General features: G+C 38.0%; 1 protein-coding gene across 2 annotated transcripts; it reads left to right on the forward strand.

The window, feature by feature from the left end:
- The first annotated feature begins 203 nt into the window (after nt 1-203).
- LOC110794201 (pre-mRNA-splicing factor ATP-dependent RNA helicase DEAH7) lies at nt 204-12,282 on the forward strand. 2 transcript variants are annotated; one of them, XM_021999148.2, is made up of 19 exons: nt 204-421; nt 822-1,007; nt 1,129-1,165; nt 1,609-1,726; nt 3,299-3,517; nt 3,862-4,176; nt 4,577-4,738; nt 4,856-4,998; nt 5,157-5,254; nt 5,470-5,578; nt 6,024-6,201; nt 6,320-6,549; nt 6,637-6,813; nt 7,301-7,372; nt 7,670-7,846; nt 8,098-8,159; nt 8,286-8,438; nt 10,367-11,390; nt 11,484-12,282. In XM_021999148.2, exons 3-19 carry the CDS (start codon nt 1,160-1,162, stop codon nt 12,051-12,053), a joined length of 3,813 nt encoding a protein of 1,270 aa, XP_021854840.1. In that variant the 5' UTR covers nt 204-421; nt 822-1,007; nt 1,129-1,159; the 3' UTR covers nt 12,054-12,282. The 2 variants fall into 2 exon arrangements, with proteins under 2 accessions (XP_021854840.1, XP_021854844.1); XM_021999152.2 differs by having other exon boundaries at nt 844-1,007.
- Nucleotides 12,283-13,588: the final 1,306 nt, after the last annotated feature.

Genomic DNA, 13,588 nt, shown 5'->3' on the forward strand with positions numbered 1-13,588 from the left:
CATTTTGAGTTAACTTTTACTCCGGTATACAATATTTATTGTACACCCATTGTAAATAAGAATTTAGCCTGTACGTATCCGTTTTGACTCAAAAAGCCCGTACCAAGTTTATAGATTTAGGGCCTTTAAACGTTAGTTTTTGTATTAAAACTTGACCCGATCCGAATTTTTATCACTTCTACGAGTTCTACCTTCTACACTAGACCAAAGTCACCAAACAATATTTCGGTTTAGCTTACCGTTTAAGTACTCCATAATATTATTGGCGGTTTGGAGAACACCCAAAATGCAGAGGATTCAATTGTAGAGTGTAGACTATTTTCCCCCAATTTGAAGAACACCTAAAACAAGATTCTGAGCAAAATTATTGGGCGAATTCAGCGTTTTTCCAGTTGTCGAGCTCTGAATCTATAACGATTAGGTAATTTCTTAACACTCTTTCTTAGGGTTCATAAAATTCATAATTTTGCTCGCACATTCCAGAGTTTTGGTACCTTGTTCATAAAATTGATGGCAAATTTTACAAAAGGGAATCAAAAGTTAAAGATTAGGTGTTTTGATGAATGTTTCTGTTTAAATTTCTATTATAATTTGGACATTTTCTCGACAATTTAATTGGTTTTAGCAGGATTTTTGGTCATTATTATGGAAATTATAAAGACAAAGGTTAGAGTTATGGTATATCTAAGGTTCTAGTATGTTTAAGAAACTAAAGTTGTGTTAGTTTAGGAATTTAATAGAGTTCTAAACATAATAGAGTTATGTTATAGTTAGTTATATTATCGTCAATTAATATTATTCCCTTTAATTTGTCAACAAAGAGTTGATACAGTTGAAGTTCAGGAGAGGTGAGGATAGAACGCTTTGAAGTCTCGATCTCCCAGCCGTGAATACGCAATCCTCACCGCCCGTCGGCCAAGGCTTCTCCTCCGGCGGATTTGAGCTCCTTCTCGTCACTCGCCACCTCCATTGCCGCCACTGCTATTTCTGTTTCCGGTGTGATTTGGGTACTTTACTCACTGCTTACTTTAATATTTCATCAGCCTATGATTCATTTATTGACTGGTACTTGGTTGCTTGAGTACGATTCGAAGTGATCTGATAATTTATTTTTGCTTGTTTTTGTAGGGATAGTTCCTGGATACAAGGTTCTGCAATAATGGAGGTTAGTGTATATGCTATCCTTGCTGTTAAATATTAGTTTCTTCCCCAATTCCTGCAAACCTAAACAATTCGTGGATTGCCCCGAAGCTAGTATTGTTTTCAACTTCACAGGTTGGGTGGTTGGATGGTTGGAAGGGTTGCTTTCTTTTGTTTGTTTTGCATTCTATTCCCTTCATTTCACTGTAACTATAAATTTCCAACTAGAATTCGATTGAGAAGTCAGAAGTGATAGAGAAGGAAGCATGTAGAAGCAAAAAAAACAAACAAAAAAACTAATGATGTTGTAAGGGGTTGGGTGAGCCTGCTGGATTATCGGCATTCAACAGTGAAAAAAATTTGATTGGAAGTTTTATTTTAAATATTTTTGAAATGGTATACCGTTTACCCCTCTTCTCCCCGTCTCTAAGGCAGTGAGGATGGTTGACTGTTAATATTTTTTTGCAGAAAGCTGATATTGATAGCACACTTGTTACCATGGCTGGAGAGAAATCGGACGCTGGAGGATTGCAAGTGCGAGGGCAAGAGCGTGTTGTTTTTAAACGGCCTGAGAAGTCTCGCCTAGGTACTATTTTATTTATGTTAATGTTTCCGTGATATGCTGTTGCACTATTAGCTGTTCTGATTGTATTAGATTTTTTTTGGAAGTCTTTTCATTACATCAAAATTTGTTGTACTATTTGCATCTTTTGATTGTATTATACTTCTCCCTGAAAACGTAGTCAAATATATTATCTTGTAATGTTGTAAAAAAGTTCACTTTTTAGAATGGGTTTTACGTACATTGATTGAGTGATGGGGGAGGGTGTGTCATTGTTCCAATTATTATGAAGGATCCTTTACTAAAAGCATGTCATGTATAAACTTGTTAAATTGAGTCATTCAAAATAATCGAAACATTACTGTTGGAAACGTGTGGTGTCATGGATCACATTATTGCAGTAAGACCTACTTCCTCCGTTCATCAATGATTGCTCCGTAGAGGATCTTATTCTTCCCAACGCACGCTTTGACCATTAATATCTTTAATTCTTGATAAGTAAAAATAAACGGAGTAAAAAATTGATACCCTGAAAGTATATATCGAGACTAATCTAGCAAGATCACACATGAGTTTATTTTTCCTTACATATAAATCACAAAACATAGGTAAATGAGACCGGGTGAATAATATAAAACAAAAATGGAGCAATTGTTTGACGATGGAGGAAGTATTTGACTTGGAGCAGTTCATCATATTAGAGTTAGAGTCAGAGCAGACTGATGATTTTAATTATGGATCAACTTTCTGAAAAGGTTACTTGGATGTTTGGAATATTGGGATTAACTATTAAGGGTCTTACCGTCTTAGTACTTCCCTATGTCACGTTTGGTAGCCGGTAATTAATGGTGGGAATGAGAATAAATCTAAGTGTTATTTGGCAAAAAAATAACATCATAATGTCCATGGTAATGAAAATTTATCTCATACTTGGTGTTTTTCTTCATAAATTTGCATTCCTACCCAATACCACTCCCCAAATGGTAATGGGTGGTAATGGAAATTTATGAAGGAAAATAGATAATTTTGAGTGAACTAGCATTACCATGGGAATGGACATTGTTTTTCCTTACAAACTTGCATACAAATTCCTTCCCATTGACACCATTTATGGTCGGCTACCAAACGAGCCAATATGCTCATTTAGCTAGCTTAAGCATTGTTTGGTGTTAAGTTTGTGTTTTCCTGTCATTTGTGACACCTGTATCAATTTTTTTACTCCCTTCTTCTTTAAGTAGTTGCCACAACTTCGATTTTGGTCTGTCCTATGTAGTCCCCAGTCCAACATTTCATTATTTGGTTAGTACAGCCCATTAACAATATAAAGTCCTTAATAAATTACCTCTTGTACTTCTTCCTACCTATCTAAAAAATGGTGCCCTACTCATTTGAAATAACAATTTTGGGAGTGGGGGGTAATTTTTACAGTTAGTAAGCTGTGATGTCTCCTCTTGGCTACAGTTGTAAGAGTTGTTTAATATAGGAAATGAGGGAGAGGAGACAAGAAAAGGAACAATTTTTTTTGGTTTGGTTCGTGTAGGTAATGGAAATTCTATTCTTCTAATAGAGATGTGTGTTTCTGATTTCTGTTATCAGGGTTAGATGTCCTTGCTCTTGCAAAACGAAGTGAATCACAGGATAAGGATTTTAAGGTACCTAGAGAAAGAGTCATTTCGGTTGCAGCATCTCTTGACGAAGAGGAGAAATCGACTGTAACCAACGTTGATGGAGATGAGGTTTTAGAACATGAAGGCAACAAGCGACGTCCCAACAGGAGATATCGTGATGCTGCTTTCAGTGATGGTTTTCAATCAGGTAATTGACCATGAGATAGAGAGTAAAATTGCTATAACCCACAATTTCTTGGTGGAGCTAATTAATAACAATTAGTTGGGTTGACTATTAAGTTGGGCTGGGAACCCTTTTTAAATTGTAAAAGGGGCTTGCATTTAGAAATCCCGGAAGTTTTTGATGATTTCAAAAAATAGAAGAAATGTTTATTCTATTATGTTCTAAAATTTACCCCACTTTCAGAGACTCTTTTGTAGCGCTCAATGAGTAAAGCACATGCGGTGATGCCTCATTGTGTACTTGCGAGGCTTGCTTTTCAGTTTTCAGTCTCCTTAACGTTCTTCACTTCCTTGATATCTGTTTTGCAGAGAGTACTGTAACTCAAGATGATGAAGTCCACAACAGGTTTGACATGCATCACTCCAAAAAAAGTGTCCGCTCTGAAGTCCATTCCAGAGATAGGGATAGCTCTGAAGATATACCTAGAAGTGAAAGGAATAGAGAGACACATAGACGTGGTGCAGAGCATGAACGGGACAGAGGCTCTAGTGGTGGACGATATGACAGGGATTATAGTGGTGGACGATATGACAGGGATTCTAGTGGTAGACACACGGACAGAGATAATAGCGGTGGATATGAAAGGAAAAGGAGCAGATACGAGGGATCTAGGAGAACGCCTGGTATGTATAGACTTTTTCTATTGAATCTTTCTTGTTATACCCATATAAATGAACTACCTCATATGATTGATTCAGGAAGTGCATGTGATGGATACCTGTTTCTGCTCCTCAAGAAAGAAATGTACTAAAAAAAAATGCAAGAAACCAAATTAAATTTTTAAACTGTTATTCTTTAGTTCATTTCATTTCCATTTTGTGAATTTCCAAGTATCAAATTTTTAACTAGCATTCTGATCCCATTCAGACTTCTACTGCAACTATTTTCTTTATTTGTTTTTTAAATGTGTAGTGTATTATAGAATGCTAGAATGGTAGTAGTCATTGAACTTTCTTTTTCAATTCCCCCCCCAAAATTTCCAGATCTATTGTTCTCAGTCTTCTCCTATGCATATTTTGGCAGGCAGATCAGACTGGGATGATGGGAGATGGGAATGGGATGAGTCTCCACGTCACGAGGGTCGCTATACTCCTAGCAAGCGTTATGAGCCTTCACCATCCCCTATGTTGATTGGGGTATCCCCTGATGCAAGATTGGTTTCCCCTTGGCAAACGCCACGTTCTGGTATGTTCTCGCCTCTCATTTGTGGACAAAGGGTTGTGTATGGCTAAGGGCTATAGAATAAATTTTCTTTAACATAATTTTTTTTTTTGTAATTGACGTTGGCTTATATTGATGAAGGATCTTATTCTTCCCCTTGGGATCTGGCGGCCCCGTCGCCCGTCCCTATCCGGGCTTCTGGCTCCTCTGTGCGATCTTCCAGCTCACGGTACGAGGGGAGATATAAAGATAGACGTACTGCTGGTGATTCACATAGATCAGAGGTATGCCGTTTGGAAACATGCACCATTATGGGAGTTTGAAAGTCAGCCTGCATCCTTTGGGACTGCTTTAGATGAATTGATTTTTTTCAGTATCCTATCTTTCTTTCTTCCTCATTGCAGATTGGAATTTTATAATTATTTTTTTTCTTACAAATTAGGATGTGGATGCTGATAGAAATGCTGTTGCTATAGACCAGAATCCTGAAATCACAGAAGATATGCGGTTGCAGATGGAATACAATTCAGATCGTGCGTGGTGAGTAAAGATTATACTCCTTAGCTGTTTACTTTAGTACGCATCTGCTTTGAATGTGTATTATTTTCTTTAATATATTGTTAGGACTTGGGCTTTCTTCAGTCTATGTTCTTCTGTTTGATCTTTTCAGTGCCCTTTGCTTGTAGTTCTTTTTTCTTATTTTCATGTCTAGCGGTGATACTGTTCTGACTTTATTTTTTGTTAATCGAATACAGGTATGATAGAGAGGAAGGCAGCACTGTATATGATGTCGATAGCTCATCTTTTTATCTAGGTGATGATACCACAAACCAGAAGAAAGAAGTGGAATTAGCGAAAAGGCTGGTATGTTAGAGAGATATCTGCAAGTGTCCTATTATCTTGGTGATTGCCTTTAGAGTAACTGCACAAAATTGAATAAATTGAGTGACTGACTACAATTTTCTGTACAACATATTTGCCGAACAGGCTGACTGATGTATGTTATAAAGTGTCTTTAAGATCTATGCATGCAACTGCCTAAACAATGCATTCCCCTCTCCCCTGAAAAAAAGACAAACAAAAGCATTTATCTTCTGTTGTGATATTTTCTACTCACCGTAAGCGGAAAGTATTTTCATGGCCATTATTGTCCATAATTTCCATCTTAAAATTTGTCAACCAAGTCTTAATAAGAGACCTACCTGGGTTTCTTTTATACGAAGTATATATATTTTTTACTGTAAAGTAGTGATTTTTGGTTCAATATTGTTTTTTTTATCAATCTCTTTACTCATGGCCCTGTCTGTAGATGAGAAGCGATGGAAGTATGATGTCACGTGCTCAGAGCAAGAGACATTCACAGCTTAGTGCAGACAAGCAACAGTGGGAGGACCGGCAACTGATGAGATCAGGTGCAGTTCGAGGTACTGAGGTTCAAACTGAATTTGACAATGAAGAGGAGAACAAGGTGATGCTTTTAGTTCACGGTAAGTCAAAAGTAGGAATGACATTCCCCCTCCACCCAAATGAATGCAAAAAATAATGGATGAATAAATTTATTTGAACATTTAAGTTGCTAAAACTTCTTCCATGTGCTTAACACAGATACAAAACCTCCATTCTTGGATGGTAGAGTCGTTTTTACTAAGCAGGCAGATCCTGTAATGCCTTTGAAAGATCCAACATCAGATATGGCTATCATATCCCGTAAAGGATCTGGTTTAGTGCGGGAGATTCGTGAAAAACAAAGCATGAACAAGTCACGCCAACGGTTTTGGGAACTTGCTGGTTCTAAACTTGGTGATATCCTTGGTGTTGAGAAGACAGCAGAACAGGTAAATATCTGGAAATATTTAACAATATTTTCTCTTGTACATGTCATTTTGTCGAAATACATTATTTCATCATGCGTCCAATTTCAGGTTGATGCTGATAAAGCTGAGGTTGGTGAAGATGGGGAAATTGATTTCAAAGAAGACGCAAAATTTGCTCAGCATTTGAAAAAGGATGAAGCAGTGAGTGAGTTTGCGAAGACGAAAACCCTTTCTCAGCAGAGACAATATCTTCCAATATTCTCTATTAGGGATGATCTATTACAGGTAACTTTTTTTTGTCATACTTAGAATTTCTGTTTTGAGGCCAAGTTATGTGAAGTTCTTTCCTTTTGTCAAACAATTAATTTATGCAGTGTGGCGGTGCTCACTTCTGAATCCTGATCTCCTTAACCATCCTTCTCCACTGCTTTTATTGTACTTAACATGCCAGAGTAGTATGAAGTCCTTAACCATCCTTGTACTCAAGTCCTTTCAAACCTTCAGTCTTCCGGTCTGCTAGTGTTAGAGTAGTATTGGTTGAATGAATGAAAGTCCTAAATCTTAGATGTAGGTTCTGATCACACATTTGGTCTTCACTCTTCAGTCTTCCGGTCACATGTTCTGCTTGGAATTAGTTGTTGTTTCATGCGCTTTTATTAGTATATAAAAACCTATCTCCGTGATGGAGTTCTCAAGTACTTCCGCGGTGGTGTAACTTTTGGTTTGCCATTGGGCATATTAAACTTGGACTTAAGTCTTGAATTGGTCACAGGTTATTCGTGAGAATCAGGTTGTTATCGTTGTTGGAGAGACTGGTTCAGGAAAGACAACTCAACTAACACAGGTTTGTGTTCCTCAATCCTCACTAATTTTTATTTTCTTACCATCTTGTTTTGAGAAGGAAAATTATTTCTTGTTATCATGTCTCACTAGGACATTGAATTTGGACAACCAGCTTATGTAGATGGGTTTTTAGATATGTACAAAGTATGTATGTTGGAAGCATATTGGCTCTTGCAAATGTGAACTTAAAAACTAGTATGAGCAGGCTCTTTCGTTTTTTGGAATGGGGATAGTCAGGGACTCAGGAGGATAAGTTACCTTTGCAATGTGTATCTTATGATTTGAAATTGCTTTACAGTACTTGCATGAGGATGGTTACACTTCGAATGGCATTGTTGGATGCACTCAACCAAGGCGTGTTGCAGCAATGAGTGTTGCAAAAAGAGTCAGTGAAGAGATGGAAACGGATCTGGGAGATAAAGTTGGTTATGCTATCCGCTTTGAAGATGTTACAGGACCCAACACCGTGATTAAGGTTTGTCTCTTATTTGCTTATTTGATGTGAATAAATCTGGGAGTCACCCCTGTCTAATATCAAATTCTAGGTTTCTTTGTATGAATATGCTGAGAACCATTTTCAGACATATTTTTCCTTCATGATCTTGAATGCATTTGTGCACATGGTTATGTGTACTTCTTTCATGGCTTTAACTAAATATGCTGCTTTGATTTTTGAATTCAAGTTTTTACAATTCCTCAATAAGTCCTTCTCTCTTTAATTTGCAGTACATGACAGATGGTGTACTTTTACGTGAAACACTAAAAGATGCTGAACTTGAGAAATACCGGTAAGATATCAAAATTTTATGCCGGCATGGTAGCATATTATATATTCCGTGGTTAATACTGACTGAGAAGAAACAAATAAAGAAAAGTTAAGGTTCTAATGTTAAGGCTGTACCTTTTTTTTCCAGTGTCGTTGTGATGGATGAGGCGCACGAGAGATCCCTCAACACGGACGTGTTGTTTGGCATATTAAGGAAGGTGGTTGCTCAACGGCGAGATTTTAAGCTGATTGTAACTTCGGCGACTCTCAACGCGGAGAAGTTCTCTCAATTTTTCGGAAGGTAACGTGTGACTATTTATAGCTTGCTTTATTTTGACTTGGAGAAAAAATGAAGCATTGAGGAAAGAAGGTTGGTAGAGAAATGTAATCTCACTAGCTGTTGGTCATATCAAGCAGATTTAGAACCAAGAGAATGCTACAACTGTTTGTCATGTCACGTAATATTTTTTATATTCTGCAAGGAAAACACTCAGCCTTTAGCTTCCAGATATAGACGAGTCTCGTTATGGTATGTGGTAGAGAAATTTTTAAAAATATAACGTATTTAGTGCAAGAAAGTCTTCCAATCTGCGTGGATCAGTCTTGGAATATCTCGGGAGATCTGTGTTAAAAAGACCCCACTGGAACCATCCCAATAACTGAGAGTGCAAAGCTTCAGAAAATTTTGCTGTCCTGTGCCATTCAAATGTTCCCAAAGACCAAAATCTCATTGTGACTACAAAAAACTGTTACGAAGCATCTTTGACAAGACCTCGAAGCCTCAACTAAAGGGGTAATAAAGAGAAAAAGTGCCCATTTGTCTGGTCTCTTCACTATAAAAACTTAAAACCCAGCACTTGGACATCCTTGATAACCTTGTCGGGCCTCTATTCCTGCAATGTGGTATAGATATTAATCTTGTTTAGGGGTAGCAGGTCCAAGAGAAACCCTTAGGAGGCTGTCTGGTTCACAAAAGGGAAGGAGGGAGGATTGATAAAATAAGGGAACAAGAAAGATGCAACTTCAAATCTGGTTTAAGGAGTGAAATGCAATTCCTTTCCGATATCTGTTACGGTTATTTATTTTTTATTGGAGAGTGTTTTTCGATTAGTAAAAAAGGAGATTGTTCACATAGGTGGCCAATTCAAATCTTTGATTGCTGCATCCCGGCCACCCTCTGTGGTAGTTGTGTAAATCCTTCGTTTTTTAAAGAGTGGAATATCTAGGTCCTGCCACTGCAGCTGGCTTGGTTTGCCATCAGGTTTCCTACAAAAGCATCGGTTTGTGAAACACAATTCTTACCGGAGCCTCGTTGACCACCTTGAATGTGGCAAGAGGCCCAAAAGTGTGCATGTGGTTGGTGATTAATGGTGGCTGTAGGAAGCTCTGATTGTAAAAGTTCTTCAATCCGAGACATAATATGTTCTACCTCCATTTTCTTCAACTTTAGGGATTTTGACATTCTAAATGAACCTAGAAATTTTGGAAATTTGTAGAGTCGCTAGAGTGAGTGTGTGCTGTAAAGTAGATCGCTGAAAGGATAAAGCAGATCAAAAGCAACTCTTTTATGACCCTCACATTAATATGCCTCACAAATTAGAAATTTGAGAAGACATCAAAGGCAGGTAGAGCATTTAAGCTGGGCAATAGTAGGATTGTGGCATGTTGAAAGGTTGATAATGTGAATGAATCAGAATCGATCATCAGGTGTTCTTCCGAACATTTACTGCCACTACTACCAAGTGCCAATTTTAGGTTCCACCCATGCAAGAAAAGGGCTATTTTATTTTCTTTTCTCTCTCCTCTCCTTTCAATCTTAGATTCTCAGAAGCAACAAGTAAAGTTGTACCATGTGCATCCTCATTTGTACCATGAACATCCTCGTTGTTTCCTATTATATTACTACTTCCGCAACCAAGTGATTAGCAATTCAGCATATGTAAATTTACTCCCTTTCAACCAAAGCTCTGGTAGGAGAGTACCTTTGTCACTGTAATTCTGTAATCTTATGAACCTCAGTCGGTCAAGTATCAACTTTGATTTGCTAAGGCTATTATTCTGTTAACAGCCAAATGGCTAGATGTTGGTCCTGTCTATATTTTTATTTTCTGTGTCGATATTAAACTATAACATCTTTAACTTTGGTAAGCTTGTTACATTAGTTTTTCAATTAAATTGCTGACGTGCCTTGACATTTTAAACCTAACTCTTACTTTTCTGCCTCTTCAGTGTCCCAATATTCCATATTCCTGGGAGAACATTTCCTGTCAATACCTTGTACAGTAAAACCCCTTGTGAAGACTATGTTGAAGGTGCTGTAAAGCAAGCAATGACTATACACATAACCTCCCCACCCGGCGACATCCTGATTTTTATGACAGGACAGGATGAGATTGAGGCAGCATGCTACGCTCTTGCGGAGCGCATGGAACAGCTAATCTCCTCGACTCAGAAGGCAGTTGCGAAGCTCCTTATTCTTCCCATTTACTCGCAGCTTCCCGCTGATTTACAGGCAAAAATATTCCAAAAAGCTGAAGACGGAGCACGAAAATGCATTGTAGCAACCAACATTGCTGAGACATCTCTGACTGTAGATGGTATTTTCTATGTTATCGACACGGGTTACGGTAAAATGAAGGTCTACAATCCAAGAATGGGTATGGATGCTCTTCAAGTCTTCCCTGTGAGCCGTGCTGCTGCTGACCAGCGTGCTGGACGTGCTGGTAGAACTGGGCCCGGCACTTGCTACCGTCTATATACAGAGAGTGCATATCTGAATGAGATGCTTCATAGTCCTGTTCCTGAAATTCAGAGGACAAATCTTGGTAATGTTGTTTTGCTTCTGAAATCTCTCAAAATTGAGAACTTACTAGACTTTGATTTCATGGACCCACCTCCACAAGAAAACATCCTAAATTCCATGTACCAGTTGTGGGTACTGGGTGCCCTTAACAATGTCGGTGGCCTAACAGACCTCGGTTGGAAAATGGTGGAATTTCCGTTGGACCCGCCACTAGCAAAGATGCTACTGATGGGTGCAAAGCTGCATTGCCTCGATGAGGTGTTGACTATAGTGTCAATGCTTTCAGTTCCAACAGTATTCTTCCGTCCCAAAGACAGGGAAGAAGAGAGTGACTCTGCTAGGGAAAAGTTCTTTGTCCCTGAATCGGATCACTTAACCCTTCTCAATGTTTACCAACAATGGAAAAGCAATGACTATCGAGGAGACTGGTGCAATGATCATTTTCTACAGGTTAAACCTTTACCGAAGCAAATTACCTTTTAAAAAATGGTGGAATTTGCATATGAGGCTAACTTAAGTTTGCCATATTTTCGTTTTCTGCAGGTTAAAGCTTTACGGAAGGCTAGGGAAGTAAGATCACAGCTTATGGATATACTGAAACAACTTAAGATTACACTTACTTCATCTGCTGATTGGGATATGGTTAGACAAGCTATATGTTCTGCATATTTCCACAATTCTGCTAAACAGAAGGGGATTGGTGAGTATGTTAACACAAGGAATGGAATTCCATGCCATTTGCACCCTAGCAGTGCTCTTTATGGATTAGGGTACACACCAGAGTACGTGGTTTACCACGAATTGCTGTTAACTACAAAAGAGTATATGCAGTGTGTTACTGCTGTAGAGCCGCATTGGTTAGCCGAATTAGGGCCTATGTTTTTCTCGGTGAAAGAGTCGGATACGTCGTTGTTGGAGCATAAGAAGAAACAGAAGGAAGAGAAGACAGCTATGGAAGAAGAGATGGAGAATCTAAGGAAAGAACAAGCAGAAACTGAGATAAAAAGAAAGGAGAAAGAAAGGCAGAAACGAGCTAAAGAGAATGAAAAGATTGCGATGCCTGGGACTCGCCGTGGTTCCACATACCTTAGACCTAAAAGGTTGGGTTTGTAAATGTTGTAACTGGTTAGTTGGTTGGTTTGTAAAATCTATAGTGATTTAGCCATTTTAGGAAATGCCATTCTGTTTTGTTAGGAATGGCACTTTGAGTATTATTTTCACTGATTTCACCCCCAACCCCTCCTCTCTTTTCTTCTAGGAGTAGAAACTTAGATTAAGATTTATTAACCTAAACAAATATGGCAAGTGATATTGTACTATTTTTACTTCTATTTGTAAACAATAGTCTGTCCATTTGTACAATTGAGGATATCTTACTTATTAGAGCAAACAAATGATAATCATCCCAACTCCCATGTTAAAAACTCCCTATTCAAGGTGGAGAATAGTTGTCATTAGGTGAATTAAATCCTAATTTAAAGGATTAGTATTAATTGGGTTTGGAATTATGGTGCAAAGAAGAACAAAGAAAAGGGAGTTGTCGGCTATTCTGTTTTGGGCCCGCACGACTTTGGCGTGCACCCGCACGTCTCTGCAGCTCAATTTTAAACCTCTTGTTTGAGCGTGTGGACTTGTGCTCGTGCGCCCGCACAAGTTGGACTTGTGCTCGTGCGCCCGCACGATCGTACTTTTCCTGTACGGGTTTTCCCTTTGTTTGGGTTACATGGCCTATTTTGTTCCCTATCTTTGGCTTATTCCTTTGTACTATATAAACCCAATTATACGTAGTTTCTGTTTTTTTTGTAGTGAGAACACAAAACAAAAAAACCACAAAAGAGTTAGAGAGAGGAAGTAGATCTAAACTCATTCTCACACCATTTCTACTTGTAATACCTCCACATAGATTGAAGTGATTTATACAAGAATTTATCTCGCTTCTCAAAAGTGGATGTAGCTCATGTTGGTTGAGTGAACCACTATAAATCTCGGTGTTCTTTAATGTTCTTCATTTTTGCCCAAAAAAATCACAAATCAAAATTTTTCGACCTCAACATAAGATACACAACTTATTATCTCTTTTAAACCAGCAGTACGTTAGTGAGATTTCCGAATGTCTTTTTGAACCAGACATAATTGTTGTCAGGATAACTTAATATAAATCAAGTCTAGATGACTTAATAGACTAAAGCAGATGCAAATCAAAGGCAAAGAAGTGCAAGCTCTGAATGTTTAATATAATGTTTGTTTAGTGATCTCTCAGGTTATTTTACTGTTTCTTAACTGATGATTGATTGAGTTCTGAACCAAAAGTAGATGCCATAGTTATAAGTGAACAAGGGCAACCGAAATGCCAAACATTGCTTCAGATGGAAATGGGGGAATTATAGAGTACAAAAATAAAAAATAAAACAGGCCTCATATGCTGCTTTAAATCATACAAATATGTTCAGCATCTTTGTAGGACTACAGTTCATGCAGGTGATACCTAGACACAGGTTTGAGCAAAGGAATAACACTAGATAAAAACATAAAAACCCTTCCAAACAATGATTGATTTTAAGACTGAAACTATCCTTAATTCTGACTACAGTTTCTATAATAAATTACAAATTTGAAACTAGTTCTGGAAATTTGCTGGCTTGGTAACA

The sequence above is a fragment of the Spinacia oleracea genome, chromosome 1 (genome assembly GCF_020520425.1).
Source record: "Spinacia oleracea cultivar Varoflay chromosome 1, BTI_SOV_V1, whole genome shotgun sequence".
Lineage (NCBI taxonomy): Eukaryota > Viridiplantae > Streptophyta > Magnoliopsida > Caryophyllales > Amaranthaceae > Spinacia > Spinacia oleracea.